The 20,517-nt window shown below is 34.8% G+C and overlaps 2 protein-coding genes across 2 annotated transcripts; one reads left to right on the top strand and one right to left on the bottom strand.

Annotated features, from left to right (window-relative positions):
* The first annotated feature begins 3,612 nt into the window (after positions 1-3,612).
* On the top strand, positions 3,613-8,101 carry LOC143464882 (interleukin-1 receptor accessory protein-like 1). The gene is made up of 12 exons (XM_076962922.1): positions 3,613-3,744; positions 3,932-4,088; positions 4,319-4,425; positions 4,508-4,613; positions 4,774-4,928; positions 5,095-5,168; positions 5,329-5,418; positions 5,642-5,898; positions 6,175-6,333; positions 7,166-7,272; positions 7,361-7,486; positions 7,671-8,101. Exons 1-12 carry the CDS (start codon positions 3,673-3,675, stop codon positions 7,872-7,874), a joined length of 1,614 nt encoding a protein of 537 aa, XP_076819037.1. The 5' UTR covers positions 3,613-3,672; the 3' UTR covers positions 7,875-8,101.
* Positions 8,102-10,199: 2,098 nt separating this feature from the next.
* On the bottom strand, positions 10,200-16,729 carry LOC143457054 (uncharacterized). The gene is made up of 14 exons (XM_076955215.1): positions 15,035-16,729; positions 14,741-14,901; positions 14,332-14,472; positions 13,986-14,130; positions 13,760-13,866; positions 13,573-13,678; positions 13,080-13,222; positions 12,868-12,941; positions 12,631-12,720; positions 12,219-12,478; positions 11,844-12,002; positions 11,451-11,557; positions 11,124-11,249; positions 10,200-10,913 (listed from the first exon to the last, which is right to left on the bottom strand). The coding sequence occupies exons 1-14, from the start codon at positions 15,111-15,113 to the stop codon at positions 10,692-10,694; spliced, it is 1,920 nt and encodes a 639-aa protein (XP_076811330.1). The 5' UTR covers positions 15,114-16,729; the 3' UTR covers positions 10,200-10,691.
* Positions 16,730-20,517: the final 3,788 nt, after the last annotated feature.

The raw sequence follows: 20,517 nt of genomic DNA, 5'->3' as shown, positions 1-20,517 counted from the left end.
ACGCTACGCTGCCAAATGCAGCTCAATGCAGAGGACATGGCAGCCGAATATGTCTCCAGAGCTTCCTGGACAAGAGCGAGAGCGAAACACGCTTTAATAAACATCTTTTTTAGTTCATTCAACTCCATAGCGCCATCACTGTGTAAGCGGTTTCATAATACATTAAAAATGAAAATTTATTCATTTTTCAAGGACTCGTCGGTTACACCCTGTTTATGGAAGGATTCTATATCCACAAATGATCGATTAACTTGTTCATAGTAAGTATTAGATTATGTCGTTTGACTTTTTGTTGCAAATTATCTTCTTTTTTCAATGATGCAAGTAAAAGATAATTGTGATTAAACGTATATACAACCTTTCAAAATTAAGAAAATTAAACAAACGACTTCAAGAATTACATCTAAAAGAGTAATCCGTTGCAGTGTACTACAACAAGCGTGCTTTCTTTACGTGCCTCATCAATCCGAAAGCAATCGAAAGAAAACACTTTCAATTGTGCTTGAAATAAAGTATGAAAATGCCGGTATTAAATAAGCACCAAGCGTATGTTTTTTCATATCACAACTCTATGCAACATGTCATTTCTAGAAACGTATCAACATTCGATTTTGGAACCTACGTCCTTACAGCGACAAGAATGTACCACGGCGACTCAAAACTAATTCGGGGAAGTATAGAGCTTCAGGAAGAGATGGTGCAAGGTGTTGGAGATGCTAAAGTTGCCAGTGAAATACTGTAATCTCTGTCCTGCCCATTTTATTTATCGTCTGTTCTGTGCGAGCATTTCTAGTTTGATTGATTTGGCACTTTGCACGTGGCAGTACATACAGTTGAACGTTGCATGTTTTTGTTTGGATATTTTTTGTTGCTTGTGTGCCAATTTTGTTAACCTTATAAATTTTTATGGTGAATAACATGGGTGAATAATAATGGTCTAAACATGAAAGTATTAACTAATTATTAATAGAGCGCGGTTGATATTGTCAACAATGTTTATTACAGTAAAACAAATTTGTATAATTTTTGCCGTATGCCAAACATAATGGTTTATAAATCAATATTTGTAGATATTTTTGTTTGCTTTTTAACGCATTTATTACTTAACGCAGTTTAGAGAAAATTTACATTACGTTTTTTGACACTAAATTGGTTATTACAAAGTTACATTCGCATGAATTAAAATTGAAGAAAAATTTCTCATCTTTACAGTAACTTGCACAGTTTGTTTTGTATAATGTTGGTTTTAAATAAAATGTTTTGTTCGAAACATTTTGGTCAACTTTTTTTTGTTATTGTCTTATTATCCTTAAAAAGAACGAATTTTACATTTCTTAAAAAATTTTCTTTAACTCAAATTTTTCTTTTGATCAATTAAAAAGTTCACGATATATTTTCTGTAATAATTGCCACTAGTCCTATCCATACACCCGCCAAATTTCCATACACGTCACTTCCACCAAATCAATCCTGTCATAAACGGCGTCGCACTGTGACTGATTTTCTGTGTCCCACATCAACGGACAATTTTTTCTTATCGTCGCGAGCATCCAACCTGCTTAATCACCGGATCTTCGGTTCCCAGCAGGGTGGTCTGGTGTACGGCTTAATCGCCTACGAACCCGTGGCTGGCGTTTTCGCTCAGCAGCTCAGTTCAAATACGTACGGTACCAGCAAGCACTACGGTCTGTACGTTTGGCGCGGAAGAGAATATCACACATCATCTTATTTCCGGCTGCTCTATTACCATGCACGCTCCTGAAAGAATACAGCATTGCTTGCTGGTTTTGGATGACAGCACGACCCAGTCGACTCACGTCCTGACATCTATCGTCCGTGTGGCCGGCTCATTATAACTTACAGAAGAAAGGAATAAGCAATTTGCATAATGCAGACTGCTGCACAATGCTTGCGTTATGATACAAAGCCTTAAATTACTTTTATGTCAATGCCCACATAATGTCCAATTAGCGTTTTTTGAGTTCGTGACATGAACTTAGTATTTTCGAATTTCCCCAATATTGTGTAATTGAAGAAATAATTGAAGTCAATTTTAGGGCCCCTTTAAAAATGGCTCGAAAAACAGTTCTGGCGTAGGCTACCCAACAAAGACTAAGTGGGTGAGTTTATGCAATTTTCCTTTTGATTGCCTTTGACAAGGTATAGCTTTACTGGTTTTACGATAACGAAGCCTTACAAAGCCTATATTAATAGCGTGCTTAGCCGTCGTTATTATGTTTTTGTCAAAACCAATTTACCAATAAATCGAACTATACAAAGGATACTTTGTATATAATCGGCTATTTCACCAATTTTTAAAGTAATTTGCAGCAAATTAAAGTTTTTTTGTGAAAAAATTGTCTAAATGCGCTTGAACTGGCAAATTGTTGTCGTACGAATAACGGAAAACGAAAATTTCATAGCCAGTTTTATATGGAGTTGTAGATAGCAAGCTCACTTGACTAAAGTATTAACAGTTTAGCGTCCAGATGTACACCATCAATGCTTTATTTTTGCTCAAGATAATTTTTTATTTTCAATCAGCATTTTGTTTCACAGCTCTATTTTACTCAGCATTACAACAATGTTAAACAGCTTATATGGCCGTTTGGGTGCAGAGTGCCGTGAGCATTATTCAGTGATAATGAAGGTTTATATGAAACATCAAACATTGATATTTGAATGCATGTTCAATCACACTCGAGTCACAGTCGACAGAGTATTGAAAATATGGAATAGCCAATCATTCTATAGCTTACTTTTTCTATATTGAAGGTTGATATATGGAAGTATCTCTAATTGCAGCAAAACTATATATGAGGGTGATTTTTAATTTTTGTAAGAATTCTAAGAATAATTCGAAAAACAGATCACACTATAGATACTTCATACATATTAAAAGCTACATAATATACGAACAGCACTCTGTATAACTTTAGTAGCCGTACTTTTGCAAAAATTTTTTAATGTCTTAACACGCAATAAAATATATGCGATATATCAAAGGTTTTGAATGATACTGAAAGCATGGATGTATCTTACATTATGATTTTTTTCACATTCTCTTTAACCATGATTTCTGGAAGCAAATTGCTTGTTAACAAAGGTATATTTTACATAAAATACGAGTCATGGTTTTCATACAGTTACTAGCGTACAATAATAATAATGTCACAGTGGTAATTTTGAATTATTATTAGTGAATGTTAAAACAAGTATATACAGTATATATTCGTCTATATAGCTATATATACTATATATAGCCTATACAGCACAGCTTTTTCGCAATAGGTAACAAGGTAAAACTTTTGTAGATTTTTTTGGACAAAACTGTACAATTGTTGATGACGGCAAAGTTGAAGTTAAAGCTCATATAGGATGGCCATATCATCTTAAATGCGACATATTTGGTTTATTAACAGATTACACACTTTATGATGTTGCTTACAATGGCTTCATTGATTATGAAACGGAAGTTCTTGTATGATTATATTACTGTACTTATTGTCTGACATTGATAATTATGTTAATAAAAGTTTTTATTTTTTGAACTGTTACTGTTACAGTTAGATTGCAGTTCCATTTATTTTCTTGTATTTTCAGTGTCAAGTCTATTGTGAGAATGGAATCCTCTTGTTGAATGATTCAATTAAAATTGATGACTTTCAAGATATGCCTACCCCTATGCTAGATTTAGGAGATATACAGAAAAACGAAACTTACGAGTTTCAAATGAAATTCATTGTCAGTAATTTGTTTGTAATCTTTCTGTTTATTTTTTTTGTTATTTATAACAATGAGGTTTATTTTGTTATTCTGTTTGTTAATTTAAAACCAACCTAAACGTATTCTCTCTTTTATCCAAACATCGTTTTCATGCTGACAACAGCCCTAAAAGTTTTTACCGATGCGCTACAATTTATTGATTCAGATTCCTAGCAGTGACAAATGCTATGGATTCCACGTAACTGTTGTGCCAACTCTTTTCCAAGAAGTCTCATGTGAAGTATTCACGAGGAAGTCTTTACCAGAAATAAAAACATATCCCGGAAACCAGATCGGAACTTCCGATGAAATGTTTTGTGAACGTGAACATATGTTTATCTTTAAACAAAAAATGGTTATCTATACAGTTATACACTTACTACAACCCTGAACCAATAAACGTGACACATATAAAGTAGAATAATAAGAACCTTTTATAACATATACCGCAGTTGCATCACTATATTTATTTATCACTTACACCAGATGTTAACCATTTCATTCAGTATACTTCTTTAAAGCAGTCAGTTACTACTCTTTGCTGTCTGTTTAGTTGGCAATTTCGATGTTCCTAAAATATTTACAACCGAAGTTGAAGCAAAGTGGTCAAGAAACTGTTCATCGCTGCCAGCAAATACAATATTAAAAAAGAAGAATACGGTAAAGGAAAAACTTTACTGAAAAACACAACAAATTTTACTATATAGGACATGATTATTTCTAATTTTTATTCAATTTGCAGCTTTTTTTGAGTGAAATAGAATATGAACATGCTGGTATTTATACGTGCTCAATTACCTATAACGGCATGACCAGGTTCATTGCAGCGTTTGCCGTTTGTGTACTCGGTAAGTATGACATATATTTTTGCACACTAATACTTTGTAAAAGCCTCTGTGTTTTTAATATGATAACAGGCTTGACTTCACCTTAGCATGGCTAGCTTGTAGTACGCAAAGACCACAAGTGAAATCAGGTATAGTACTGCTTGTTTGAATATTCACACAGAACCGCCGACAACGTCACCACCCACTTTGCAATGTGAAAATAAAATTCATGCAAATGTTGGAGAGACTGTATCAATACCTTGCCAACTGCGACTCGGTATTGGCGAGTTTGATTACTTTTCATTTAAAGCGGTTTGGAAAAAGGTGATTACCGAGGTAAAAGCAGTCATTAAAATAGATTCTTTTTATATATACTGATTGAAGTGTTTCAACCTGCTATAAAGTATGGTTTTAATTTTTGCCATACAATAAATAACTTCTTGGTGATTATTTTAGTCAATGGTTTTATTCACAGTAATTTTATTTCTTTTTTACTTTAAAGGAATCGTCGAACGTAACTGGGACTTGTACACAATCTCCACCGGTTAAGTCAGACTTTCGAATATCTTGCTTTTCGTGAGTATATATAATACATTGGTGTCGATGTCTATTCTTCGCCTCTAATTAATTTTTTGACAGTTCCTATGTTGATTATATCTGCAAAAAGTCCCACTGCAACAAATTTCACAAAAATTCGGTTTTTATTTACTTGGACTTATAATTATACTCTTTGCAGTGAACATGAGAGGAAATGTTTTCTTTATGTTCCTGATACATCTGAGAGAATTCGAAACGAAGAAGTTATCAATTTAAATCTTCAAATACAGTGAGCTACATGTTGGATACATGTCAGCAAGTTTCAATAATTCCTATAGGCCTACGTGTTTATCGTAGTGTACTTTTATTAGATATATTTAGTATTACAGAAGATTTTTATAAATACTACAATGTTTTCTTTATATAAAAAAGTTTTTGCAGAATTTGCGTTGAAAAAAGCTTTTATTATCTCGTTATTTTCAGATAATAAACCCTGTACTTAACCTTAACAGAAAATTGTTGACATCCGATTTTGGTACATACAACTTCTTAGCCAAAATCAATCGAAATTCTACGCCTGTCTATGCACAGGCAGAAGTGGAAGAAAATCATCTTCCAAAACTTTTTCAAACTGCTGAAATAGCTAAAAGAGTCTGCTCAGCTATTGTGCCTGCATTAGCCGTTTTGGTTTTAAGTGTTTTCTTGTTTTACTACAAGCAGGTGCATTTTCGTGTTTATATCAAACGTCATCTCAGATCTTGCGAGTTCGGTGAGAGGATGTTAAAAAGCTCGCTTTATGTTTTATTTTAACTTAAGTTAACTTAACTTTAAGTTCATCATAAGTACAATTACCTCGTAAGCCTCATTTCGATATATTTTGATAATTTTGTCAAATAAATACGTATACAGTGCTCGTAACTGTTGCTAAGTTTGTGTGTGCAGTGTACACGCATATATGCTGGTATGCGTATTATATGCTGGTATGCGTAAATGAACGTAGCTTTGTCTAACTTTTGCAAAATTCAAAATTACAATAATTTTTCAGACGATAAAAGGTATGGAGCATGTATTTCTTATCATTGCACGAGAGGGCTTGATATATTTGCCCATCAATACGTGTCAGAATCAGTCCGTGTCACCTGTGAAAAGTTGCAAAGGCTTGGATATAAAATCTACGACGAGCATAAAGACTTTATACATGGAAGTGAGTGAGAGGCATTCTATTATCATAGGTTAACATATATCATTGCTAATCCACAGTCTACATATAACAGCCGTCGACTTTTCATACCTAAATGCTTTGAGTCATGCTCACGGCATGTACAATTTGTACATATTGCAAAGCATGCTTTATCAATGCTGCAGGAAACAGCGTTGTAAAGAAAACCACATGCAATCATCCAAGCGCGTATGATCTTTTTCGCAATATATATATTCACCGGTTGGTGTGAAGAAACGCGATTAAGTATTGATAATGTCATATGTCATTTAGATGAAAGCTTACATATTTCAAATAAACATAAATAAACATACATGTTTTTCCTCTAATGATAAATACAGTGCAAATAAAGTAATTACCACTAAACGTCCAATATGCATATAATTAACATATATAGGCTATTAGCTGAACAATTGAATTTAATATTGACAAACAAACCCGCAGAAAGGTGCAATTCTTCCTAACAAAATTTCCTTTTTTAAATCAGTAATACACTTCAGATTTTATCACACGGTTCCAAACAATCGATATATCGTTATTGTACTAACTAAAGCATACCACTCGGTTGTATTTACACCTTTGACATGCTGCTCCTGTGTTACTACTTCTTGTTTTCTTTTCCGTGATAACGCTATAACGAAAATACTTCTTTACGAAGAACTATACCGTTTTATTGACCTTTTAATTGCAATTACTTTGTTTTCGTTTAAGCTTTGGGGATGGATATAAGTTTATTTGAAACACGTTATTGCGAATTTAATGCTTACGGTTTTTTTTATCAGTATTTTCTATAATAAATTTGATTATGTCATCTCAGTGCGAGCCCACAACCTTTTGGAATCGATTGACATATGTCACAGAGTGGTGATAGTTCTAACCTCAAATTACCTCAAAGATGATTGGAGCATGCGCAATTTACAGCAGGTTCTTATCTTACTGTTCGTTGAATATTGTTGAGCATTCTTCCTGGGCCTATATCCGCTATATCCGAATTGTATTTTTTACATTTCAGGCATTTCAAACAATGATCGCTTCAAAAACAAAAATCATTTTTATTTTGATCCCTGGCATAAAAGAATATCTGAAACAACACGCCAAAACAAACGATGCATGTCTGTTAATACGAACTGCGCTAAAAGTAGGTGTACCGTATAAGAGCAAAGGGTGCATATCGCAGAGCAGCCTTACTGTATGAACATTAACTCATTGCGCTTAATGGTTATTATAATATTATATGATATATTCAAACAAAAGCAGTTTGGAATGGACATGTATGTATCTTAGTATTTATTTTTTCGTATAAAAATTTCTCAAAATGTTAGATAAACTACACAATCCAGTGGACGAACGACAAGAGTTTTGACGATAAATTCTTTCAATTACAACTTGAAGATGCCATGCCGAAGTTAAAATCTCAAAACGTCCGACGTGGCTTCCCTATACTTTATAACCAACCGGAAGAAAACCTGGCTGGGACCGGCTTTCAACGTCGCTGTAGCACCATTACTAATATCACAGTATTATAAAACCACATTGTACACAACAGCCACGAGCTTATATAGAAACCACCTCAAGTGTCATGTTGTAAATTGTGGTGTCTTTTTCAACACGTATAAGCTTGTGTTACACTTGTTTTTCCCTGTATCTGTTACATTTCTCCCTTGCGGCCGATTGCGCGTTTCCGTGGTTAATTAAGCACATGTGTCTTTTTATCGAGGTGTGTCCGACAAGTAGTTGGACTGACAGTTTTGTATTGGAGCTCCTGAGATGAGCTGTGTGAAGAAAAACTTGACTTAACTGCTTTTAAATAAAACATGTGCCTGTAATTCTAAGAGTGAGAACAGCAAAACGTAACACTTGTGACAACTGAAATCACAGAATTAATCCTTTCCGCTTTGCACGGACTACTGAGTAGGTAATGTTTATCAATGCAGCGCTGCAGCTCGTTTTTGGAAGTCGTCTTCTAGAAATCCTTTTTTAGTATATGTATTGCTCCTATGTTAATTGTTTTGCTAAACGATTTCCTTGTCATGACGTCAAAATGTTGACGTCATAATTACAGCAAGTGTCAGGTTTCATCCAAAAAAAATGAAATACGGACTAATTTCTTCTTTACTACTACGTTTGACTTGCATATATATCTATGTTAAAAGTTGACACGCGCTTATGTACGCTTGTTTTATTAGATTTAGTTAAATCTTGGCTCGTAATGAAACTGTTCACCCTTTTGTTACATGAAACTTCATTGTGTGTGCTGTGTATATAAATGTATGTTAATCTTTTCGAAAAGTATATAATACGCATTCTTAATCAACATTACACGATTCATAAACCTGAGCGTTTCGCGATCTACCCAGCTACGTATCTGTAAAAAGTGCTCAGCGCATTAACGTCGTCCTAACGATGCAGTGTATTTGCAAACTTTGCTCGATATAATAAATCTTGCCAGTAACATCGGTTTGAAATTTCTTTGAAGTTGATCGGAACGAACAAGGGCAAATTTCAAGAGAACTAGGCAGTTCCTGTAGCAAGACCTATCCTATATGTCAACTAAATGCACTGAAATCAAGTTAGAAACGAAATTATAGAGAATCGTCTTTACATACAGTATGTTGGATGTATAATGCGATTCAGTGTTCAGATCTTCCCAGTAAAGAGAAAGGAAGAGCGTATGTTGGACTCTGCAGGGATCACAAGAGTCAAAATCACAGCAAGGAAAAGCGAACAAATCAGGAAACAATTTGAAGTTGGTGGCGATCACGAACCGAGCCAGATAACCATAACATTGGTGGTTTGGACATCTACAAAGGTAATGGTGTACGAAGATAATGGTATGAAGATAACCTGGAAAATGAAAGTGGCAAGAGCATGAAAAAATACATTCCAATCATGCATTGACAACATCTCGGAGCAAATGACGCTGACTCGATTAACTATTGATGCTTATGTCATTGAGATTACGGTAGAAGATCGATAGAGGATCCTACTCCAGTTTATAAAGCTATAGATAAAGAGTAGGTCGAAGACAAACAAAATGATTAATAAATACAGTATAGTTCTATCGTTTTCGCTTATTCGTTATTGTTCTGTTCAACAAAGTCTACCAGCCGACGAATGATAAGGGATTGAGCCATAAATCCTTTCACTTACAGCTTGAGGGTGCCAGGCCGAAGCTAGACTCGAAAAAGTTCCGACGTCCTTCGACATCGAACTAATATACCGGGAACAAGTGGCAGGGCGAATGTAAGGCAGCGTTCCGGGCAATAGTGCCACGACACAGGTTTAGTATATTGTATGTTGTCAGAGCCTTTATATATCTATACAAATATCGGATTGCATATTTTAATGTTCCTGTAACAAGAGTTCGTAGCATTTGTTGTCGCAAAGGAAGTATGAAGTGTAATAAATATGAAGTTAGTGACGTAATTATGAAACAAAAATATTCTTTTTGTACCACCTTGAAAAAAGATAAAAATCATTCAGAATAAAATGGGCAAATCACCACGTTTTTTCACAATCATTTCATATGTTGACCTCTAGTGAAACCTTTTTGAAAGCCAACGTGCTTAGTTTAGATTAGGAGTGTGGGAACTTCGGGTTGGCGAGTTTCTCAATATAGACAATTACTTCAAGTTTTTTGAAAAAGTCTAGCCTATGAAGGCCTACAGGTTTGTTCTCTTGAATTTAAAAAAAGTTTCTTGTTGAAATCATACAGACGATGGGTCAAGTCGCGACCTTCTCAAAGACAAAAAGTAAAGAATTGTTGCAGAGATGACAAAAAGGCATTCGAGCTAGCTAGATGAGTGGCTGAGTATACGTAAGGAGTTAATTTTATTTCCGCCTCGAACAGTCACTGCTACAGCGATATAACAATCGTTCAAAATACTTTTTTTGTTAGCGCGCCAGATATGAAATTCCCGCTCTTGTGCTATTGAATTGTTTTTAAACTGTTAGCAGGCAACAACATAATTGCAGGAAAACATATGCGATAAACTATATTTTCTACAGCAGAAGTACGTATACTTGTAACAGTTTATATACTAAACAAGGCGAGTAACATATTCATAATATAGTCATACTTTTCAGTATGTACAGCACAAAACGTATGAAATTATTCCTCGAAACTATGCTCTGTTTAGTGTAAGACGAGCGCACGTTTGGTCTGCCCAGCACTTCCGTGATGTGCAACTTTTTTCTTTTGACTCTAGAACCAAACACTTGGCCATTTGTACGAAAAGAACATCAGGCTATTAAATTTATCATATCAAATAACAGAATTAAATTATCGGCTAGAGCTAATAGAATATATACTTTCGAAGATTTTTTTTTTGCAGACAGGAAAATTAACTATTTGATATGCCGAGCTCAGACACTTGAGTGTTGGTGCTAATACAACGTTGATAAGCAGTTATCTGCATGCGCGTTCCTGCTGATTGACTTGAACTTGAAGTCGAACAACGTCGTGACTTTTGGGACTCGAGCTTCGGCATGGCATCTTCGAGTTGTAAATCAAAAAAGTTTTTGTCGAAACTCTTTCCATTTGACCACTGGATGGAGTGATTAAGCTGAAATCCATATAGGCCAATTAAGAGTATTTTCATTTCTTTTGATATCACTTCGTAAATTTGCAACGACCACGCGAGTGTAGTTAAACATTGAAGTAATGAAATCACCTCGACAGTCGACGTATAACATTCCGCCGAGCGTAAAACAGAAATAATGATTTCATTCAAAACATGAACGAATTATGTTTTAATCTAAAAACAGTTTCATACTTTTATTGCAGCTTGTATTAAGTTACATGCATCGTCTTTCACGGCATGTTGTTTCAAATATTGCTTAATGCCAGGGACCATAATAAAAATGATTTTCGTTCTGGAATCAATCATTGCTTGAAACACCTTCAAACAGAAGCAATTAAACTTGGTTTACAACTCAGTGCAATGTTTTCCAAAAGTTATTGCCGAGAGAGTGTGTGCATAGCAAAGTCGTTCTTCGCAAAACATGGGAAATGTAAACGATTGTTTATTTAGCGTTACACTAAAGTAAAAATTTTAGGTTGATTCCATCATAGCCTGAAGAAAGCAGCAATATGATTTTACCTGCTGCAGGTTCCCCATGCTCCAATCATCATTGATATATTGTGACGTCAGAATGATCACCACTCTGTGGCACTTTTTAATCGATTCAAGAAGATTGTCGACACGCACTATAACATAAAAAGTAAGAGTTGTCATAACTAGATTAACCAGTACTTGAGAAATCATTATAGACATCCGATGATGTTCAACAAAAGCGAAGTGTATGTTTTATTCTAAAGTAATTTCCAGTAGAACAACTTTTGGTAATGCAAAGCCTCGGTTTATGAAAAGTTTATGATTGTGATGTAGCTTATGTAACAAAAAATGTTACGCCAATGTGAACATGGCAAGCTGTGTGAAACGCGCTCTTCATTTCATTGTACTGTGTTTGATGACAAATAACGTTGTACTTACATCCATTGTTGGAGTCTTTGTGCTCGTCGTAAATCTTATAACCAAGCCCTTCCAGCTTCCCGCAAGTATAACGTACACAGTAAGACGTATAATCCAGCGCAAATTTGTCTAGCTCGTTCGTATAATGATAAGATATATAAGCTCCATACTTTTTATCGTCTGAAAAAAATGAAACAATAAAACAAAAACTATTATTTTCCTTTGTTCGATTTGTCCTTACGTCATAACACACACCGTATATAGGTGGTGGTTTATCAAATAGGGTGATCGGAAAATAAAAATTGTACACAGCTGTGTAGGAAAAGAAACCAGTTTGAATATGCACATTCCTATAAACGTTATAAGAAAATCGCGTCAAAAAAACGCCAACCTTACCCAATTCACAAGATTTGAAATGACGTTTAAAGTACACCCGAGCTTGCACCTGCTTTTGAAGCAAGAGAAGGATGAGGAAGACTAAAACGACAAAAAACGACACAACAGTTGTAGTGGCAATTGTAGCAATAGTAGCTGCTTGTAGGTATTTTTGAACATGATCTTGGCAAAGATCTATATTTTCAGTGATTAACTCAGATCCTTTATTGTTTGTTAATGCCGAGATTGTGTAAGTCCCGAAATCGGATGCGGACAATCTCCTGAAAAAAACAATTAGTTTGACGTGGATCCGAACGAAAACATCAATTGGAAAATATGTTAGTACAATTGTTAACGGAAAGGTATATGTTATCTATCTTTATTTCTGGTATGTATATTAATATATATATAAGTGATCAACTTGGCGGCTCACTGGATTTCAAGCACAATTGGAATAACTTCTTCCTTGCGGTATCTTTCAGACTCATCAGCCACATAAAGAAAACATTTCTTTTCATATTCACTGTGAAATGTATTAATTTCATTACAATGTAATTATTTCACTGGAACTAATAAAACTATGAACTATCATCAGTTTGAAGATTGTATAAATTCCAAGACTTAGTTTCTATAAGAAACATTAGGCCAGCTCATAGAACATAACACCAACTATGAGCATGATAGTCGAGCCGCTGAAGTTTTCAATGAGTCTCTTTGGCAGGATCCTTCAACATCAGATGACATCTTCAAAAATTAGTGTTGTAAAAACTTACAGCTGGTTTTGTATAACAACTATAATGAAATCAAAAGAATTCTGAAAGGCGGCATAACCTATATTAAAATTAACTAAACAAGGTTATTTGATATAATACAACATTTTACCTTCGACCAAAAAGCTTTAAAAGAATGGTCGCTGAATTCCCCCACCCCAAGTCGTAGCTGGCAACTTAGTGACACATTTTCTTCTATTTTTGCAAAAACTTTACTTTCACATTGCAAGCTGTGTGGTGATATTGTTGGTGGCTCTATGAATGTCCAGGTAATATGTTCTCTTATTAGTATATGTTAAATATGTTATATACGTGCGTCTCTCACCTCAACAGAATATTCTAAACCGCTAAATTAGAATCCTATTTACGTTAAAATTTCTATGATTTTTAAAAGTTTCATTCAGTGTTATTGACCACACCAACTACAGCTGTCAAACTTTCCTAAAATATCAAAAGCATAGAAAATAAATTTAACCGTTTTCATTTATGTTATAGGGTGATTCCAGAACGCTATGAACAATATAAAGCTACAGTCAATTACGTAAACGTCATTGCATGGATTCATATCGCTTAATTATGCGTTGACGTATATAAGAAAATCTTACCGAGAACGCAAACTGAATACCCTGAAATAAACCTTGTCATTCCATTGTAGGTCACTGTACACGCGTAGATGCCTGCTTGTTCGTATTCAAATTGGGGGAAAAACAGCTGCAAAACAAAATATTTAAACGTACTCTTTCTTCCTTTTTATGCGTACTTTTCGCCAATACTCATTTGACTTAAATGTACCTCGCCGTTGCTTCTGATCGTTGTATTTTCTGGACGCGAGGAACAATTTCGAAACCACTTTGTGGTGACATCGGTGGCAAATACTTTGGGATAATCATCGTGTCCGACTTTAAAACAAGAAAGTATTTAAGCATATATCAATGAAATTCGTGGCTCCATAGCCAACCTTATTAATAAATCTATAAAAAATATAGTGCTTTTTACAAAAATTTTAGAGGACATTTACGTTTGCAATATAGTGTCTTTGGTTGTCCAATCATTGATTGGTCCAGTGACTCTAGACCTTTGACAAATTCTTCACAGGTGATGGGCTCAAAAGACGTGGGGACAACGTTTATGTGAAACCCAAAGCATTTCTGGCTGTCGAGAATCTGTATAGAACAATTTTAGGCAGATATGCCTCACTAAACTGAGAAAGAGTATACCTACTGTATATACTGTATATTACATGATATGAAACAATTTGTAATATTTATTTAATCAGTTTGTTATATGAAGTTGCGTTGAAAACTATTCAAACATGCAATGAACTTAAGATTAACTTATGAATATTATTTGAACCATCTACTTACGATTATTTTCGTCCGAAATTTGTAACTTCTATTTTCGTTTATCACGCCTATGTCTAGCACTGGGCCCAAACCTTCAATAAGATCCTGATAGTTGGTAGTTTGGTTCAATAAAAGGGTACCATTGTTGGCAAAAACTTGGCACTGAAAACAAAACCAAGGCAATATAACGTGATGTATGTAGCGGATCAAGCCCATGCATAGTTTGATTTGGAAAAGTGCTGATGCATAGACAATTTGCGGTTATTTGTTGGTGTTTTTGTTTGAAAATGATCACAGCATAATATGTATATCTATGGTAAAAATGAAGCAATTAAAAAACTTGTAGATGCAAGAAAGACTATACAAAACTGCATAATTTTGCAACAGTGTCAATTTTCAATTTATTAATAGACTTAAAATTTCTTCTTACAATAATACTCGATTCGTAATCGACGTAATCTGCGTCATAAACATGATAAATTGTGTATTCGGAGCGAGATGCAAACATGCTGCATGTAAGATGATATGGCCAACCAATAAATGCAGGATCATTAATACCATCAACATTTGTGCAATTGAATTCGGAACGATCTACGAAAAATAAGTTTCTATTATTCTAAAATAGAAAAGCAATAAACTTTTTGAGCTTTTGGAATACGTTTAAGCTATTCTTTTTCCTTGTGTGATGTTGCAACCTTGAAAAAAACTCAATTTATCAACGTACCTCGATTAATAAGAAATGTGTTGCTGGAAACCAAAGTGAGATGAAAATAAAAATAACAAATTATAACTAGACATTTCATATTTTATACCTATTCCAAAATTTAAAGATTTTAAAAGTATTACAGGTTATCAAACCATGTAATTTCAATTTTTTTACTAATACAATGAATGTGTAGTTAAATTTAAAACAAAAGTTCATGTCGAAGCCTCTAGTTATAATTGATTCTTGGATTCATTCACATGCTGATTCAGACAAAACAAAGAAAAATATGACGCTCACTACAAAGATTCTGTAAATTTTAGTACAATTAAAGTTGATAAGTTTAACTGTACAACGTATAAAATTAGTTAAAACGTACAGGTTTTACACATTCCAATCATAGTACAGGTAATACAACCGTACAGTGTTCCCAAATGGGACACACTGATTTGTTCTAGGCAAAAAATAAAGTTATAAAATCAAAAATAACGACTTGCATGGCATCCTCTTATACATAGGGCAAAACTCAATGTACGAGCAATATAAAAGTTAAAGCAAAAAAGCAAGTGTTAAATTAAGTTAACGTTAAATCAAAGACGAATTCTTCATCAAAACACCAGACAAAACATATTTAACATTTTTGGTGGTAATTCAATAATTACCAAAACAGTGTCACAAATAGTAGCAAAAGTTTGAAAATTCTTTTTTGGTCCAAAGTTAACTTTTTAGTCGGAGGGAGCTGGCAACCTTTTTGTTGTCGTCTTGTGAAGTACTTAGGGTCATCCTGGGAAATACGACCTATAAAAATACTGACAAGGCTGCCTCATCCGGGAGAAGAAAACATGAGATTTCTTTTGATCAAAATACTCGAAAGAAACACGTGGGTATGTCGTAATCGTTAAATAACAAGTTATCCATAATCTTTGACAGAAAAAACAACGTGTCTGTAATATTGCTTCAAGAAACACAGAGCCGCTCAGATTTCGATGTGAAAATGTCTGAGTTTAAACCAGCTGGTGCCATTCACCACAATAAGCATGACATTGCTACACCCGTTAAAAACAAACTTCCTTTCAATAGGCTGCCATCTAAACACACTACGCATTGACTGGCAATTCGTTTCGATGCGTTCAATATTGTCGATATTTACAAGCTCCCTTAGCTTTAAAACAGCCGTTTTCCTTCTCCCAACCAAGCATCTGTTTCTTCGATTTTGAATGCCACCAACCATCGTGTAGTCATCAACTTGCTAATGAGCTAACCTGGTTATATATAGACCGACCAGTCCTGTAGGAATCCCGTTTGAGCTCCTGGAAAGAATTGTCTACTACAGAACCTAGCCTGTGTCAGAAAAAGCTCTGCCACAGGCTGAACTAGCAAGGTTTAGATCAAAAAGAGAAACAGTAAAGCAATCACAATATCGAGTGTAAATAATTGTACTAGCCTAAAAACGAGACTGTAGCCTATGTCGCTGCTCTAACTTAGCCTATATTCCTAAGTTGCTGCCAATGAAATTGGTTTTATCTTTCCCAGCTTTCTACCGCTTTTGTCCTTCGGTTATTTTTGGGCGCATGTAGCAACGTGCAACATTGGCTCAAGCAAGATAAATACATCATTGTAAGTTAACCTTTAAAGGTTTTATTCAATAGATTTCTTTCTAAATTTCAGCTTGTCCTTCTACAAAATGAAACAAAAACGTGAAGCAATACCAATGTCGTGCTCACGCCACGAGATAGAAATCGCTCAATTCTTTGTAGATTTTGTTGGTTCGCAATGGGCCCATATGGTAGTTATGTTGTAATCACTTTACTACAAATATTTGTCGATCGTAAAAGGGGGAAGCAAGAAAAATAATGAGCAGGCTAAGCGCTGTACTCATTTATCTTAACCGAAAAAATTAACCACTTAGATCGGTTACAGCCAACCATGTTTGAATACAAAAGAATGATAGATTAACCATTTATTGTTAGATCAAATTCTGCCTATATAGCTTAGGGCTACCATATGTCCTCTTTTAGGAGGATTTGTTCTCTTTTCTAAAGAAAAATGAATTGTCCTCCGAGGACACTGAAAAATGCACAAATGTCCTCCTTTTTTGCATTTTGGGCTTTCTTGCTTATATTTTCAACAGAATTATATGTTTATGTGACTTTTCGGCATGAGGCTTAAGTCAAGTCAAATGACTTTTCAGCGACAGCGTGAGGTCTAATCATTTTTCTTATCATTGTTTTAATATAGACAAACATAAAATCTAAATAAAGCTAAGCAATAATGCCAAAGAGGAACACTGTGTTTTCTGATGAACTGCGGCAGAAGTATCCTTGTTTCAGAAAAGGACAAAATGATTTTGAAGCTGAATGCATTACTTGTGCATATGCGTATAATTATCCAAAAACATGTGATAAATTCCTTAAACGTAAAATTTTATTTGCAATGTACTTGCTGGAGAAATTGTCCTCTTATTTGGCAATGAAAATATGGTAGGCCTAATATAACCTATTCTTCCTTTTTCACGTAAGTCAGGAGGGTGCATATCCGATCCATGCTTTACTTGCAGGTGAACTACAGTGTTACTGAATTCAGCAGCTCTGTCTTGTTACTGTTAAAAGGCTAGTTAGCTAGTTATTTTACGACTTATAGTACATATCAGAATATGTCATATTTATCGAAACATGCAATTCATATGGTGTTTTAATTCTGAAGAGTAATTCCCGAAACATTTAAAACTTATACTTTAGGCTTACACTACAGTAACCTGTATGGGCATACAGTTGGGATGAAGGCACTTGTTTCGAATGGAGAATTAAATTATTATCGAAACTTGTGATAAAAATTTACTTTTGAAGTTACAAAACGAAAAAACATTCGTGAACAGCCAAATGAGTAAACGCAACGAATACAAAATGCTTGATGAAGAGGGAAGGAACTTCGTTAGTGATATTAAACATCATTTTGCGAACAACATGGTTTGCAATAAGGGTGGCTCTTGCGCATAACAAGACGCTGCAATACCTTCGTTTCATGCCTGGGGTTAGGCTATAACAAAATCCCACTCATACCTAAATCTTACGTAATTGAAAAAGAGTCACTTTGATCGAAATGAAACTGTCGAACGATTTTAAAACGTTTTCACGGCATAAATGCACGCAGTACATTGACGTTTATTCCTCTTTCTTACACGTATTTTTTCTTTTAATTTTTATATTGTGTTGCCCGAATTCGGAATTGCTTATATCAGGACCACTAAACAAGAGCAAGTGTCGTTCAAGCGGCTTGTTTGGGGACGTTACAATGGTAAGTATGGTTCATACTGCATTACAGACCACAGTACTAGTATACTATTTGATAAATATAAAATATGGGTTTTGGTAGCCTATATTTGTCTCGACACTTTTAGCGCTATGGATTTAGTCTTAGACGCTTTCAGCGTCTTAAAAATATCAAGACGACAAATAGTAATGGGAACGAATGAAATACCTTCGTACTAACAATAGTCACACAAGCAATTACACAAGCAGTTGTTAAGACTTTCGTAAGAAAATGGCGTGTATTTTATCAGGGATATGGGAAAATCATAAAAACTTCAGCTCGTGAGAACATGAGCTTTTGACTTCATCGTTCGTGAATACACGAACCAAAACCGAACGTATAACGTCATAATGAAACAAACAAAGAAGTTGAAATCTGAAGAAAATGTTTTTGCCTTCATATACTGTAGGGTATAACGTCTACAATATACGTCTTTGTGATATGTAGATCTACGTCTTTGTAAAAAATGAAAGCATGAGACACAAAGAATAAGATTGGTCTTTCGGTAACATAAACTAGACATAGTATATAATCAGCACTCGCTCATATACAAGCAGTAGATTGAAATAAACGAGCCGGACGATTGAGTGTAATTCGCGCACGTGACAGTTTGCGCATCACATACGTAATCCCAGAACGACCACAACGAGTGTACAAACAACTACCGGCAACCAATAATGGAGCAAAAGGAAGTTTGCATTGAATATTTATTGGTCATGTTTGATTCAATTTGACTCATTGTGTAGATTATATCTGTTTCATTCTTATACGAATATATTTCACATTTCTCTTGTTTAATGACTTTTCGTTTCTTGTCTCTTTTACTGCAGGAGAGAAGCTAACCGTATACGTCTTGTGTGAAACAACACCAGCATGCTGTACAATAACTGTGAAATGAACTAACCTCGTTTTGGTTAACAGCAAATTTTACCAAAAAATATACTGTAAATCTTTAAATTGCTTTAAAAAAATTCTCTGGCAACAATGTACTTCCTGCTTATTTGGGCAAAAAGTGAGAGTTTGGATAAAGCTGGAAGAGAAACTTGAGTTGGTGAAAACACCTGAAATTGGTTGAAAATTGGTGAGGCTCGTTTTCGGGGCATCATTAGGTTCTAGTGTGATGGTATACACTGTTTAAGGTATCAAATGTTTCGATATGCACGTGTTATACATGTATTGTATACGTGTATACACTTATCAAAAACGACAAATAATTTGGTTTATTTACGACAAAAATCACTGTGCAATTTGCAGCTGGCAAGATAGAGCTATACATTTGCTTGGTGGAAGCAGAAGTTTCGTATACTTTCGCCTCAGTAAATGACGCGATGGACCATTACCTATGACTTCGTCTAATGTATCATAAGTGGCTAGTTATAACCGGTTTGGGCAGAAAACCTAGCAGGCATAACTTACTTAAACTGTGTTTTCGCTCTTGTATATCGCTCATTTTATGATTAACAACATTTTATAGCAACGGGATCACGACATAAATAGAATTCGGCCGCATTGCTGAATATAGGAAATCTAAACCTAAACCGACCTAAATCCTGTAATGTAAGCGCTACTTCACATTGCACCAGTTTATTTTGGTTTTCGACTTTAGACGCCACAGAGCGATGGCAAATGAATTTGTGGAAAAAGAGCTTCAATATAGAAGAAAACCTTCACATGAGCGATGGTACAGATTGTAAGTTTCCCACCCGTAAGTTGATACGTTATATTCTGAAGCAACAACGAAAACGGTATATGGCGTATAAGGATGAGTAATACAGAGAAGAAAGGGGCGAATGGTTAATTATTAATACTAACAGATTTAGAAGTATTACAATTCGATTTTGATCACAATATCTTCCACGCTGTGCAGAATATGTATCTTAAGATGATTTTGAACAGAAATCAATATTTATTACTTCCGTCTTATTGATAGCTCGGTTAATTAAGTCAGTATCGATTGCCTTTAAGTCGTTTGTTTAAAACTACAGACCACAAACTTCAAACTTGAAGAAGAAACCATACGGTATTTTTCATTATGACATCGACTGTATTCTCAATGGTAAAGATTGCACAGCGCGTCGCTGATGATAAAAAGTTAGGATAGAACAAGTGGCATGCAAAAAATTGAACTTAGTTTAATACAGATTTGCAGTAAATATGAGCCAAGTGTACATCGAAGGGGGTAATCACATTTGCTT

The sequence above is a fragment of the Clavelina lepadiformis genome, chromosome 1, assembly GCF_947623445.1.
Source record: "Clavelina lepadiformis chromosome 1, kaClaLepa1.1, whole genome shotgun sequence".
NCBI lineage: Eukaryota > Metazoa > Chordata > Ascidiacea > Aplousobranchia > Clavelinidae > Clavelina > Clavelina lepadiformis.
Note: the sequence above shows the minus strand (reverse complement) of the source record. Positions and strands in the feature narration are given on the sequence as shown.